The sequence below is a fragment of the Photinus pyralis genome, unplaced genomic scaffold (genome assembly GCF_008802855.1).
Source record: "Photinus pyralis isolate 1611_PpyrPB1 unplaced genomic scaffold, Ppyr1.3 Ppyr1.4_LG4, whole genome shotgun sequence".
NCBI classification, from domain to species: Eukaryota; Metazoa; Arthropoda; class Insecta; order Coleoptera; family Lampyridae; genus Photinus; species Photinus pyralis.
Genome location: NW_022170511.1, coordinates 40,666,197 through 40,682,592, shown reverse-complemented (window position 1 = coordinate 40,682,592; position 16,396 = coordinate 40,666,197). Strand labels below are relative to the sequence as shown.

General features: G+C 36.7%; 1 protein-coding gene across 1 annotated transcript; it reads left to right on the top strand.

Moving 5' to 3' along the window:
• The first annotated feature begins 5,975 nt into the window (after positions 1–5,975).
• On the top strand, positions 5,976–6,940 carry LOC116169922. The gene is made up of 3 exons (XM_031486130.1): positions 5,976–6,136; positions 6,188–6,390; positions 6,448–6,940. The coding sequence occupies exons 1-3, from the start codon at positions 6,058–6,060 to the stop codon at positions 6,715–6,717; spliced, it is 552 nt and encodes a 183-aa protein (XP_031341990.1). The 5' UTR covers positions 5,976–6,057; the 3' UTR covers positions 6,718–6,940.
• The last annotated feature ends 9,456 nt before the right edge of the window (positions 6,941–16,396 follow it).

The window sequence follows — 16,396 nt, the reverse complement described above, 5'->3', positions numbered from 1 at the left end:
TAATTTACACAATGCTTTCCGAAACACCCAAATTTGCTATATCTACTCCACAGGTTTGTCCTTTCAGTGGTAATAATCTAAAGATTAAACAAACTTACCTGAGTGAAGTTTAATCTTGATTATGTGAGGCCTCGTCGAAAATAAATACCCTGTATAATGCGCTCATGATAATCCAAACGGCATAATAATAATAATAATAATAATAATAACTAATATACTCCCACCTCCATCCAAACTTACATACATCACAAATAACATACAGACATGGAACCAAAAGCCGTTACATGGACGATTTCCGCAAGAGGTTAGTCAGGATTGTGTTGATTCTATAGCAACGCACACTTGGTTGTCTGAATGTGATATCTTCCCGGAGACTGAGGGTTTCATGTTAGCAATACAAGACCAGGTCATTAATACACGCAACTATAAAAAAACACATACATAAAGACAAAACAGTGACAAACGATTCTTGTCGACTCTGTTCACAAACATCAGAAACAATCCAACATATAATATCGGCATGCACACGACTTGCACAAACTGAATACAAACATCGACACGATCAGGTAGCTAAAATCATACATCAAAAATTAGCACTTAAACACAATCTCATAACAGATAAGACACCATACTACAAATACAGATCATACTTGAAAACAACACACACAAATTATATTGGGACAGGACACTACTCACAGACAAAACTATCCACAATAATAGACCAGATATTACACTTATAGATAAAACACAAAAATCCATTTGTATTATAGACATTGCCATACCCAACACTAACAACTTAACTAAAACACATGCAGAAAAACACCGCAAATACACCGATATAGCTATCGAGCTTAAGACGCAATGGAGAATGAAATCTACTGTTATAGTTCCCATTATTCTTAGTGCTACCGGAGTTATACCAAAGACAATACACCACAATTTACAACTATTAGGTTTGGACAAAAACACATACAAACATTTACAAAAAGCAGTCATTATCAACACATGCCATATTGTTCGTAAATTTCTAAACATAACACAAGATACTACATACAGAAATGATCCACAACGTATACATGTAAACAACAGCACTCCCTCACAACACGGTACACAACATACACAAATATCTCCACCTCTAACCCAAACAAACACACAAATACAACTTACCGAACAAACAAGTACAACAAATGATACAACATTATACTACAATCAGAGATTCACCTCTGAAGCAAACCACATTATCGCGACCCATTAGTATTCAACCCAAACGCAAAAACCTAAACAGCACTTTAGACTCACAACATGACACACAACATACTGTAATATCTCCACCCTTAACTCAACCAACCACACAAACACAACTTCCTGAACAAACAAACGCAATAAATACAAGTAACGCAACATGCACTACAAAGACGCCCTCACCCAATAAAGTTACACGGCCTAGCACAGCTAAAAAACACAATACTCTTTCCTCTCAGAAACACACCTCGTTATCACAACCCACTCGTACTCAACGCAAACGCAGCAACCTTAACAGCACTAGAGGCTCACAAAATACCGTAATGTCTCCACCAATAATGCGAGCAACAACACAAACACAACCTCTAGAACAAAGAAACACCATAAATACAAGTAACGCAACTTGCACTACAAAGACAGGTCCACCCAATAAAGTTACACGTCCTAGCACAGTTAAAAAACACAAAACTCCTTCTTCACATAAACACACCACGTTATCACAACCCACTCGTATTCAACCGAAACGCGAAAACCTTAACAGAACTACACGCTCACAACATACTGTAATATCTCCATCAAAAACCCAAGCAACAACACAAATACAACCTCAAGAACAAAGAAACACCATAAATACAAGTAACGCAACATGCACTACAAAGACAGGTCCACCCAATAAAGTTACACGTCCTAGCACAGTTAAAAAACGCAATACTCCTTCTTCTCAGAAACAACCCACTCGTATGCAACCCAAACGCAAAAACCTTGACAGCACTACTAGCTCACAAAATACTGCAATATCTCCACCAAAAACCCAAGCAACCACACAAATACAACCTCAAGAACAAAGAAACACCACAAATACAAGTAACACAACTTGCACTACAAAGACAGGTCCACCCAATAAAGTTACACGTCCTAGCACAATTAAAAAACACAAAACTCCTTCTTCACAGAAACACACCACATTATCACAACCAACTCGGATTCAACCGAAACGTGAAAACCTTAACAGAACTACATGCTCACAACATACTGTAATACCCCCACCAAAAACCCAAGCAACCACACAAATACAACGTCAAGAACAAAGAAACACCATAAATACAAGTAACGCAACATGCACTACAAAAACAGGTCCACCCAATAAAGTTACACGCCCTAGCACACTTAAAAAACACATAACTCCTTCTTCACAGAAACACACCACATTGTCACAACCCACTCGTATACAACCGAAGCGCAAAAACCTTAACAGCACCACAGGCTCACAAAATACTGCAATATCTCCACCAAAAACCCAAACAACCTCACAAATACGACCTCAGGAACAAAGAAACACCATAAATACAATTAAAAAACACAAAACTCCTTTTCACATAAACACACCACGTTATCACAACCCACTCGTATTCAACCCAAACGCAAAGCCAAAGAAACACTTACACAATAAACTCTATTTAATAAAATTACAGGAATTATTATAATGATATTTTTGTTTTGTTTTCTTCTTTCCTGATAGCGTTGACTATTGTGGCCATTAATAGCTATGTTGGTAAGTATGAATTACATACTATCCCTAGATTTCCAATGTGAGTGTGTGAATATTTATTTTATTTTTTATTTTTCTTTAGAACCCTACATAACTTCACCAGACACAGACACTAATCGTTACTTGATTTAATCCGTGCGATTAGTTAACCAGGCTAGACCTGAGTTCTCACAAGAAACACCGACCATAATAATAATAATAATAATAATAATAATAATAATAATAAATGTCTTTAATAAGTACGTAGGTTAAATTACATAGAAATGTGTACAAAGGGCGAGATTCAGTAATGGAATGAAACATACATACCATTTCTGCTCTTCCATCTAACCCATGTGATTCCGTTCATTAACAGAAAATACAAAAAAAAATAAAAATAATATATCTAGCAAAAAAAAACCTCAAATTAAATTGTAAAATATCATTGAGAAGAAGATTGTTCGTGCAATAACCTCGACATGGTAGCTAATCTAAATGTTTTGTAAGGCATGCTTTTGATATCCATAGCTAGGGAATTATACCATTTGCTGATGTTGTAGGTAAAAGATCTTTCATACATAGCTGTGGCGTGCGAGGGAGGTGTAAGCAAACCTTTGTTTCTCAAATTTAGCGTATGTACATCAGTTTTGTATTTTAATTTGCGGTATAAATAGGTGGGTTGATTATTAACTAAAATTTTATAATACGTGCTAGCAGCATGTCCAGCTCTTCTATTATGCATATTTAACCATTTTAGATCGATCAACTTGTGACTTACATGATCATATTTCCTCATTCCGAAAATCAATCTCACACAACTATTTTGTACTTTCTGCACACGTTTGTTATCAAAACTAGTTAAACAAGGACCATATACTACATCCGCGTGGTCAAATTGTGACAAAACCAAAGAGGAGCAGAGAAGCACACGAGTAGACCAATCCAAGCAATTCCGCATATGATATATCGTTTTAAGCGACGCATAAGATTTTCTAAGACAAGATGAGATGTGTGGTGTAAATCTTAGAGCGGAGTCAATATCAACACCAAGATTCCTAACCGTGTCAGCTAGTGGTATCAGAGTCCCACAACAAGTTACCTTGATGTCATTCAAAGACTTGAGTCGATCGGTTTTTTTACCAAACAATATCGCCATGCATTTGGTTGGATTTAACTGTAGACAGTGCTTAATGGAAAACTATTCAATGTTATACAAGTCATAATTGATAGCCGCTATTGCTTGTTGAACTTCGGTTGGATAGAAGGATAAATACAATTGAGTGTCATCTGCATAGCAGTGTAATGTAGACGAGGAGGAATATAAGTGCATTTGAGAAACATATATACAAAACAACATAGGGCCTAGTACGGACCCCTGCGGGACTCCATTTAGTACGGTTTGGTAGGAGGACAATTGATTTTCATATTTCACAGCTTGCGTCCTGAACGATAGGTAATTGTTAAGCATTTGTACGGATATATCTGACATCCCGATGTACCTTAGTATTGAAACGAGGAGTTGGTGGTTCAGCATATCGAATGCCTTGGTAAAGTCTAATAGCACCAAAAGTGACAACTTGCCGAGATCACTAGCCGTTAATATGTCTTCAGTTATCTTTAACAGCGCAGTAGTGCAGCTGTGGTTAGGTCTAAAGCCAGATTGGCACTCCGGAAGTATATTATATTTTGATATATGTTCTTGAAACTGAGTAAGCATAATTTTTTCCAGCACCTTGGAAAGTACGGGCAAAACACTAATGGGACGAATATGTTTAAAGTCAGTCACCTCAGAGGTTTTGCGTATAGGGACAACAATTGTTGGTTTCCAGGATGAAGGAAATACCCCATTACGCATGCAGTAGTTGTAGATGTGCGTTAAATATGGTAACAAAAAAGGAAGACATAAACGAATAGTTAAAATATTACACCTGTTATTATTGTAAAATAGCAATAAATCCTTATCAGGTTGTAATGAAGCAGTGGACTGCAGAAAGTGATTATTCAGAGCTTCCACATCAGTAAAATGATCCGGCAAGATGACATTATTATTGGACCAAATATTAAGTTTTCTGATTTCTTGCCACATCTTCCTGCTATCGGAAGCACTTAGCACTGTTTTGTAATAAGCCTTTTTTTCCTTAGCAATAGCAGAATTGACAATGTTTCGTAGTAGCTTGTAAGACACCCAGTCTACCTCCAGTTTACAACGTTTATAGCGAGATAGTGCATTGTCTCTAGTTCTCATCATTTCCCGAATGCATGGCGTTAACCAAGGAGCAAACTTTTTGGTAATGCGATAGGTCCTGAATGGAGCAAACACATTTAAAAGAATTACTCACTTGTTTGATTAGAAACTCACTTCCACTCAAATCACAGAAAAGAAGGGGAAGCTTTTCAATAGCCCTGATTTGAATTTGGATTTGATGGTTTTTGTTACTAAAGTTTTTATTTAAATTTCATTCTCCCCATTTCTTGCGTATTATTTATGCTGGCCGATACTTAGAGCGACTTACACGGTAATGTACCATGGGTTTCACTTATAGTTTTGATTTTTGGTATTGAGTTGCGCCGTCGCGTCGCTTCTCGGCGAGACCTGGGATATTATACACTTTTGTGTGTACTGTCTCCTATTTGTTGGTTTCACAACACAACGTAAAATAGTGAACACATATTATACTTGTAGCATTTTTGGTAAAATCACCTAATAAATAAGGATAACAGGAAATTTGCTGGTAAGACCTTCAGCGCCTTTAATTGGAAAATGGTACCTTAGTAACCGCTTATTCTCATAATAAACTAGTGGTGACAGCTTAATTTACAATCTAGAACGTCGGTATAAACATTTGTGCTGTTTATTTAGGCCATGCTTGAACAAGTTGTCTCCACAGCTGGAAAAAACAGTCATACATTATTTAATATTAACAACCCCAAATCTTATCAAATTTTTGAACTTTATCAACATCGGATAGATAACCTCGGTGAACATTAGTAGCCATGGAACTTAACTGTCAATTAAGATTAACTCAAACATGAAAAACTGGCCTTAATCTGTTTCTATGGTGATTGGTGGCAATGTTTGCAAAAGTACCTATACGCTCGGAAATGAGACATTCGACTAATATTTGATAGTCTGTTAACCGCACATCCTCTAAATATGGAAAAACCGCCGAGCAGGTGAATATCTTAAAGCAAATAAGATAAGGATGTCACAAACTATCTCAAACTGTTGACGACCCTGTGCTGCTAATAAAAGCAGAGTCTTCTTGCCATTCCACGCATTAGTTAACATGGCGACCAGGGTTATCATTTTTCTTTGCACATACGCGGTAGCAGTACTAACACAAAGTGTCTATTTTCAACCTTCTGGTAAGTTCCCATCTTGACAATGCGACGGACTATACGACCGAAACATCTTAGGATATTATTGGAGAGAATTTTCAAACGGACAGATCCCATCCGATGCAGTTGCCGGAGGTAGAGATAGAGCTGGTAACCCAACTTATATCGGACAAGTTTACGGACTAGATCTTGAGCTATTACCCGCCACTATAATACGCGGTTCGCCAAATGCCACCAGTACCAGGCACGTTTCTGCCATACAAACTGATAAAAATATTAAGGTAAGTTATACGATACCAAAAACACCTTTGGGGGTAACATATTTCGCCTATTCATAGATACTATGCAGTAATGAACAACATAAGTTTAGATGGATTCCAACAACAGTAGGAGAGACATACAAATTGGCTAACTGTCACTTAGTCAATGGCGGTTCCGAAGTTAATTATTTTCTGCACATTGGACGTGTATATTATCAATCTGAAGTGATTATTGGAAAGGTTAATACTGATAGACCACAGGCTCAAGGTTTAGCCATACCATATAATGGGCTTCCGGTAATTTTTGTGTCTTATCAAATTTTAGCGTTTGACTGTCAGGGTTTGTGAATTGAAATATACTTACATAAGTAGTGCTTTTGGCTCAAAAAGTTGCTTTGTCGCATAAAACTATGTCAATATTTGATTATATTAGTTAAACTAGAGTTTAATTAGATAGCAGTTACGATTAGTATTCTAAAATATAATTACGTCAATGTCCATTTGGCTATTACTCCAGTAGAATAATATTAAGTAATTCGTTAAATGCAATCATTTAGTCCTCAGACGAAAAGGTTATCTAACGATACCCCTAAAACTTTAGACTTCATTTGACTTATTTTCTTAAAGGGAAAGGTTACACGTCACCCTTAAAATGTGAATGTGAATGAAATAGATTATCATTGAGTTAATTGTTTAAGGGCAGAAGTTAGTTAGCAATATCTTTTAACTTTATTTCTGTATCAATTATGGGATGTAACATTTAACCCTAGGATAGCTTAAGGTAGTCATAAATAGGAATGCATGGGAAACAAAATACAAGTACTACTATAGACTTCGGTCTGGTAACTACTCATAGCATCGTAATATTATTCTAAGCTTAATTCTTGTTCAATTCATGTGATTGTGAAATAATAATAAAAAAAGTTATTTTAAGTTTAATTTTTTGTTCCCCAAACGTAATTATATTTAAACATATAATACTTGAGAGGTACATTTTTTTCAATTTGAAAGAAAATGTGAAGGACGTGTACGTTGTTATCAACTGTATTTGTGAACTAATACGGATCTGATAATAAAATAAATGGGAGATGGCAAAATTCGTTCCGAAAGCTTAAAATTGAGAAACGTCACACCATTTTGTTGTGGAGCTTATGGTGAACATGATCCATCGCTATATACCTACGTATAAAGGATGGTTTCGGTGTTTTGAAACTGTATATGGCAAAAGGAATACGGAAAACCACCAAAAAGGTGGAATTAAAGACAACTTCTAGAACGATTGAGCTTTAGCCAACAAGCCGTTTCCACAGAATCAGAGGTAAATCATCAATCAATGTGTTGGAAGCTCATTTGAGAAGATCCATCCATGGTGCTTACTCATCAAAATTTTCTCATTTCCAGCGTTCCGATATACGAAATAGTAAAAGAATGGCTCGATGAAAGGCTGTGACAGAAGAAGAAGGTCGTTACCGGCGTAGATCCATAAATCGGCCAACAAATGGGAAAGATGTGTAGCTGGCAACAGAGCACGCATTCAACAAAGTACACACAAAAACCCTAACTAGGGAACACTTCATCATCATAGCGTTGATGGATATATTTCAACCTGAAGATCAGATTCGTAGTTAACTATGGTCACTCTGGAAATAATAAAGTTGGTGCCTCATTTTGACGATTTTTACGTGGATTTATGAAACATACATTCATAAATAGTGAAGAGGATGCTTTTCAATATTTTATGTCTAGAACAGATTTTGTAGTAGGTAATTGTGTGTATCTATGGCAACTTACAATTTTTTCGATTAAGAGGAAGACAGAAAGACAGAAACAGAGAATTATTTATTTATTGTCCCTCTTGTTCTGGGCCTTCAACCGGCTTGCACCCAATTATAGAGTGACTCGCACAATTAGAAAATGACCAATTATGCATCTCTAAAGCGTCAAGCAGAACAATAAATAAATATAGGTGTTGTACCTATATGTATAATGAATATTCACAGGGTCCAATGTTATGTAGTTGACCATCCAGTGGCCTGTAAGGATACCGGTGATATTTCTAATCTGGTCTCGAGATGGTCCAGGATTCTAAAATTTCCATCTTCAATATTTTTAATAAAAGAAACACTGCAAGAAATTACAGAATTACGAGTTACATATTACTTGCATATAACCGTGAAACCACTATTGTAAAAGATCTCTGGTGACAACTTTAATTCAAAGATTGTACTTTTAATGACATTTAGTAAAATTCGGCTTACGAAAAATCAATCAGAAAGAACACATTCTCCAGGATGAACACCTGAACGACTAGGGTCTTTTGTTGTAGGGATCACTAAGGTTTTAAGGGGTTCATGTCTCAATACTGTACAATTTATTACCTAGTAGGTATACAGATATCGTATATGTACATACTTATATTATATTAACAATAAATTAGGTGTCAAAAATTTCAACTAAAATTTGATTTCACCAACAACACCTATTTGGCCTTGTGGTTTCATTCCTTGACCCGCAACACCCTGCACCCCAAGGTTAATTCCACCTTGCGGAGTAGAAAGTAGTGGCACTGAAGCTCCGAGGGATCCTTGAATGGGACCGCTACCAACCTTACTAGCTCCTATATGCGCGGTGGCGCCCCCTACGTGCTTATAATTTGCACCAATTTCATTTATCGCTGGTCCCACGGGCTTCAAATCTCTGTTCAAGAAACGATCGTGGTGACCTTGTACATCCAGTCTATGCGTAGGTGTATCGAAGATATTGACCTTTCCATATAATGAGCTCGTGCCGCCAACTCCCGGTTGTACAGATGCTCGTGCTCCGGCAAATCCATCGTTTGGTAACTTGAAGTGTGCACCGCCACCAACATCCACCGGACCTAGTCTTCGCCCATCGTAACTACTTGATACCGAACCCCATGCCGGACCATACTTGTAACCGCCCATTCCACCGATTCCACCACTCGGTAAGAAACCACCACCTCCAAAAAATTGGGCCATACTTTGCGAAACAAGTGCAACCACCAAAAATAAACTGAAAACGTGTTTAACCATCGTTTGTTATTTTCTTTTGCAATCAACCTCTATGAGATGCTGGTGTATGTACTGATGAATGTTCGCAATGATCGCACTTATTTATATGCGAACATTAAGTTGGTGATTCCCACCAGGGAATCCTAGCTAAAGGGTTTTTAGGTACTATACAAAATTATTGTTGCACTAAAGATTGTGAAACGACCTTTAACATTTTGTGGTTTTATATCTTGACGTAATGTTATCTCCAGGATTTTTTCTACAAATAACCTTAACGATTTTACACCAAAGGAGATTTTAGAGTATGTGTCGGAAAAGCCGATGGCGATTTTGATTGCAACAATTGTATCATGTATGTGCCCAAAAAGAGACAAAGAACTGGAAACTAAATACCCAAATAATGGCTAAGCTAAGACTTTAATGGTGGCTCTTCAATTTTGACTTATCACTAGAGTTTCGTCCTATTCAAATATTACCTTTTTGCGCGATCGGTCATTTCTGACTATTTACCATGGGTGTTTCCATGACAGTACGTAGAATTTACCAGTTGCTATGATTACGACGACGCCAAAATTACTTACCGATCTAAAAACAGAACAGCAAAAATACTTACCAGACGCCTTTTTAAAAATCAACAGTCTTACATTACATTTAATCTTTAATTATTGTTAGGTACATTAAACGTACAATTTGTGCTGTTGTTTCCTATAGCAAGACGCTCATAAAGTCATAAAGGATTTGCAAAGCTAGTAAACTACATCAGACACATGCACATTTTTATGAAATTATTAATTTCAATTTTGACAAATAAACTGGTTATCTAGTGATGTACACCATACCACTTCGATCATTTCGATTTATTCTGCTCGTTAATTTCTTAGTGCAGTGTTTCCCAAATGTCACGAAATTGCGGACCCCCAAAATTAGACACTAGTATCATGAGGACCCCCAGAAACAGTTTCAATAAAAAATAAAGCAACTATTGCATTTTTTAAATATGTCATTTGTAAATAATAATTAATAGAAAATTTATGAATAATAAAAAATAAAAGAAAATATAATCAATACATTATAAAACTTACAAATTTAACAGTTTCAGATTTTAATGAGAAGAATGGAACACTGGTTTTTACTGCCTAATTTTTTGTAAATCAGGTCTAATATTTGAAATTTTTAACCTTATATCTGAAGCAACATCCAGTAGATTTCTTTGTTTTGATTTTAAAAGAACGTATACAGAGAAAGCCTGTTCACATAAATACGTCGTGCAAAAAGGACTCAAATGTTTCATAGCCTTTTCGGATAGCTCGTTGTAATCAGAATTAACTTTAATCCAAAACTGAATTAAATTGTTGTCGTTAAAAATATCTTTTTTAGAACTGCTACAAGACAGGTCGACGAGCTGATCTTGTTGTTTTTCTGTAAGACTAGCGTTTTCTTCAATTCTGGAGGTAGCGAACGGATTTCTAATCCAGCAGTTTTCATTATTTGGCGCCGGAAAATATTCACGAAAACTTATAACTATATTCCGCAAATGCTCATAAGTTATAAGTTGAACCTCTTGTGGCAAAATTTCTTCTTCGGATTTCAAAAACGAATCTAAAGGCGGAAATGTAGGTACTTAAAGATGATTGTTCCACACGGTTGGCCCAAATTTTTGTATGGTGGCTTCTATTTTTTCTTCAGTCTTAAAAACATTTATACTTTTGCCCTGTAATTGTAGATTCAATCCATTTAAAAAAGCAAAAATATCGTGCGTTCGGACGGTTCGTGGACCCCCGAAAAACATATCGCGGACCCCCGGGGGTCCGCGGACCACTATTTGGGAAACACTGTCTTAGTGCATATTGATATTGGTTGCATAATTTTAATTTCGGTCGCGCAAAAAATGTTATAAGCACGTCGAACGTTAAGGGTTACCGTTCTCAGACAATAATTGGAGTCGTCGCTTCGCTCCTCCTCCAAACAATTGTCTTCGAACGGTAAAAATCCCTTACCGTTCTCCATACTTAAATACTATTTGTTCACAACAAAAGAACGTTTTGTTTTTCTAAAACACTCTTTCCAAAAAATTAAAGACTGTATTTTTAAGGAAAATGTGATACTGAACCATCATGTGTGATATTTCGTTGTGAATAAAAAAAAGACGTTATCTCAAAATGTCAAAATTCAAAATGGCACCCATAAGAAAAACTAAAGTTGCCACGTGTTTCTCTGTTATCTCGAAAGTTATTAAAAACGGGATGCCATATTCGAAATCTCTATTAAAAAGTGTCAAAATAATGTGGTTAATTAGAAATAATAAAATTAAAATTGCGTTATTTTCAAAACGATTGTAGATATTTTAAATTTCTTACTCTTATTCAGTACTAAAATTGGCAACTGTGCCTTCAATTAACCAAATTTCGTCTAAAAACCGCCGTTTTCGTTATACAGGGTGGCAAAGTTGTAATTTTTTTCTCGTATTTTGTATTTTCTCTCTCAAGTTCTGTGATTAATGTTTCAAATTTGATACATCAATTATTTTAGCAGATTTTTTAAGAATTAAAAAAATGTGCTATTGTTTGCGTTTTGTCCGTCCGTCCATCCGCACCCACTCCGGCCTTTCGAAAATGGGGGGGGGGGGGGGTAAACACATTATATTATTAGCCCTCCGTCTCGACCTCTTATCGTGATCGGTTATATTCCCTTATACCTCAAGAACGGATTGTCGGAAGAGCGTACTCACAAAGGGTGATTGAAACGGTGCTTTGAGACCATTTTTTCGCAAAAGTAGTAAAATTCAGATATCCAATTGAAGAAAAATCGTTTGTTATTGTTGACCGTGTACGTTAATCACAGAATTAATGTACTTATGATAGTCCTTCCAGTTATAACCCGTATGACAAGAGAATACTGATACATTATTCTGGGAATGTGGAATCCCCTTTTATTGTACGCTATTTATACCAGTAGACATTGCTAAATTTATCTTTCTTTAGCGTTTTAACGTCCTACTGTTGCAAAACGTCAATGAGATATATTGAGCTGACCTTCTCAGCTTATCTTAAGATTACATGAAACAGGGGAATTAAAGTATATTTTTATTTCCGCAACTAAAATCTAAATGCATGAAAATTGAAAATGCATTGGCTATCCAACAGAAACGAATTGTTGAGCTTTACAAATTAGAAATGCATTTGTGAGACGAAGACTAGTCCATTGGAATGAAATGTCAAAAAGTGTGGAAACAAGTTCCAAAGGTCAATTCGTAAAGGTAAGTATTTAAATGATCTGCCCCTTTGGACACATACCTACAATATCAAAATCGCCATTGGCTCTTACGCCACATTCTCTAAAATCTCCTATTATTGTAAAATCGTTAAAATTACTTGAAGTAGTACGACCTGCAGATAACATACATCCTCTAGATATAGAACCACAAATGCGAAGGTCGTTTCATAATATTTAGTCCAACAATATCTTTGTGTAGTAAAAACCCTTTCGCTAGGATTCCCTCATGGGAATAAACAACTTAATCTTCGCGTATAAATAGGAGCGAACATTGCGAACATTCATCAGTACATACAACAGCATCTCATACAGAGGTTCATTGTAAAAGAAAAAAGAAACGATGGTTAAACACGTCTTCGGATTCTTCTTGGCGATTGCGGTTGTTTCGCAAACTATGGCGCAATTTTTCGGAGGTGGTGGTTTCTTACCGAGTGGAGGAATCGGTGGCATGGGCGGTTACAAGTATGGTCCGGCATGGGGATCGCTTTCAAGTAGTTACGATGGGCGAAGACTAGGTCCGGTGGATCTTGGTGGTGGTGCACACTTCAAGTTACCAAACGATGGATTTGCCGGAGCACGTGCTTCTATACAACCGGGAGTTGGCGGTACGAGCTCATTATATGGAAAGGTCAATATCTTCGATACACCTACGCATAGACTGGATGTACAAGGTCACCACGATCGTTTCTTAAACAGAGATTTGAAGCCCGTGGGACCAGCAATAAATGAAATCGGTGCAAATTATAAGCACGTAGGTGGCGCCACCGCGCACATAGGGGCTAGTAAAGTTGGTGGTGGTCCAATTCAAGGATCCCTCGGAGCTTCAGTGCCACTAGTTTCCACTCCGCAAGGTGGAATTAACCTTGGGGTGCAGGGTGTTGCGGGCCAAGGAATGAAACCACAAGGCCAAATAGGTGTTGTGGGTGAATTTAAATTTTAGTTGAAAACTTTGCCACATAATTTATTGTTAGCATAACTTATATATGTATCTATACGATATCTGTATACCTAGGTAATAAATTGTACAGTATTTAGTAGTTGTTTTGTTTATATTTCTTTTTTGAAACAAAAGAGTCATTTGAGAGTTTGTTCTAACAAAGTAAGACACATTCATATTAAAGTTCTGGTGTTAGTTTGTGCAATGGCGGATATTTTTATTTAATGATTTCTAATTCAACTGAAATTTTCAAATCTTTTGTAGAGGAATACGATCTTACGATAGTTCAATTTAGTCTACGTGTACTAACTTAACTTGTTTTATATCCTGTTTCACGATATTTAATTAATTGCTTTTGAATTGTAAATTGATTTATTTAATGGTACGATTAGTTTGTCATTTCCGTTTGTCAACGACAGCTTCTTGTTGGGTTAAGATTAGTTAACGTAAATTGAATTATTGGTTCTTATTAAGTGTTTGCAGTATTCGAGTACCCGGGTGTCGAACGTTAAAAATTTCTATCGCAATATTTACATATGTGCGGCGCTATTCACTACCCCTCTTGTTCTTTTGTGTCTGTTTTTATCTGTTACCGATAAGGCAGAAAAGCGCCCTTCTGAATTCAGACGACCGTTACGACCAGAGTTCAAAGGTAATATTTTTATTTTTGTCATTTCCTTGAAATAACGGTTGAGTACATTGGTTTTCGATACAGTATTCCAAGTTGTAATTAATATTTTTTATTTGAATAGTCGTTTAACAGTTAGCTTCATTTGTTTTAGAAGGCAACTTCGACATTTATCTCTTATTTTCCTGACTACGAGTTGATCTTTTGGGCAAATCTATTGAATTTAAATTAGTTATCGAGTAACATCCATATATATTACGGAACCTTTTGAAACCTCGATTGTGACCACAATAATATTATTGTTTATGTTCTACCCTTTCAAGTATTTTATTTCTTTCGCTTTAAGACCAGAACGAGGATCTCTTAGTCTGCCTTTTTTCGCCTTTCGGTAAGTATTCTCTTTCCTTTTTTTGAATTTGCTGAAGACTAAGTGGCGCCCACCCGGTATACTATATTTCCTTTTGCAGTTTGCTTCGTTTTGGATAGTGTACGAGAACCCCATTATTCACCCCGATCTCTATTGTAACAGTTTAGTTTATTCATATTCAAATTTCAAAAATTACCGCTTGCTAGGTTAGGTAGGATATAGGTGAGATGGCGTCACTTGTACGCGTGTTTCTTTCCTCGCGCAGAATCGCGTTATTTTTTTCATTTCCGTTTTAAAAGCCAACGAGGTTGTACTTGTTGTAGAGCGTGGCATTGTGAATTCTTCTTAAACCAGTGGGTAATATTTGCCATCATTCACGTGAAATCTCTGGCAATTTTACCTTTTCATTGGCGTTGTCGAGTAGTGTAACTCAGAAGCCGTTTTCTCCATTGCGAGGCTATATCTGGTTGAAGTTCATCGCCCTACCTACATATTCACAATTTGAGGTTGGATAATTTCCATATTTCATTGATTTAAGTATTTTTCATTACCCTCCTGACGATTTCAGGGGGTCCATGTAGTAGATGAATTCTTGTACCGGTCAATCCTTGTACAGACGAATCCTTGTATGGTATAGTTTATAGTATATCCTTGCACATTCTTGTGTGCGGAGGACATTGACCTGGCATAATTTTGGGATAGTAAATGAATTTGCATCTTGCGAATATTCCGGAGTACGAACACCTGTTGATTGCCGGCAGCTATCCGGCGTACCACCGAGTAGATAAGCGCTAACACCTAAACGATACCGGGAGCGACCAGCTGATTGTGGAATTTTCGGAAGATACGATCTTTTACACAACCTTTTTTTTATTTGCTTCAATACCGTTAATCTAGTGTAACCTTCCGACGATTTATGATTGGAGCTTTGTATTTTGTTCGCATCTAGTGTTTGAGGTCGTGGCTCTCTTCAAGAGCAACGCACCTGTATTTAACGTATGGGTAAACGAGCCGGCTACGAGTAAGCTATTTTTTTGGCCCTTCCGGCTCATATAATCGTTCCGAGCGTTGTAGCTTGGGGTTTGTTTTTGTGTTACAGAACTGGAACTTCGAAGGAGAGCTCTTTTTCGGAGAAGACAGCGTATGTGTTATTCAAGGTAAGATTTTTAATTTACTTGTACCCAGTGTTGCCTATATGAGTTGTTATTCGGGTTAACTTGATTCAATCTTTGAATCCATTGAAATCTTAACTACATTTTTGCTCGATCATTGTTGTAGGGGTCTGGTAACGTAATTATTAGGGAAGTGTTCATGAATTTATTTGGGGATTATTTTTGTCATTTAAAGTATTTGTTATTGTCGTATTGAAGATACATTTTATTTGCCGATCCTGCACCGTTTTTGCCAGGATTAATAAATCAGAATTGCTCGTAGTGAATTTATTATTTGGCTCTCTTGTGTTTTCCCAATTTCTATACAGGAGAGGTCAGAATTTGTGCAAAATTGGGTGGCGCTCAACTAATCATTTCTAGTGACTACCAAAGATCAAAAACTTATGTTATATGCCCAAACGAACAAACCGCTGTGGAAGATTCTCATCTCGAGCCCTTCTTTTAATTAAGAATCTGAGCTAGCTGGCCGTTTATGCGGCGGGGTTTGAGTTTTACAGCGCCGAACTAACCTCACGTTATACTATTTTGCCGGAGTTTACCGTGTAGTTATAGCAAAGAGTAAGTATTCTTTGGTGATAGATAATTTTGTTTCGTTTGCTCTAAGTGAACGGCTACGTC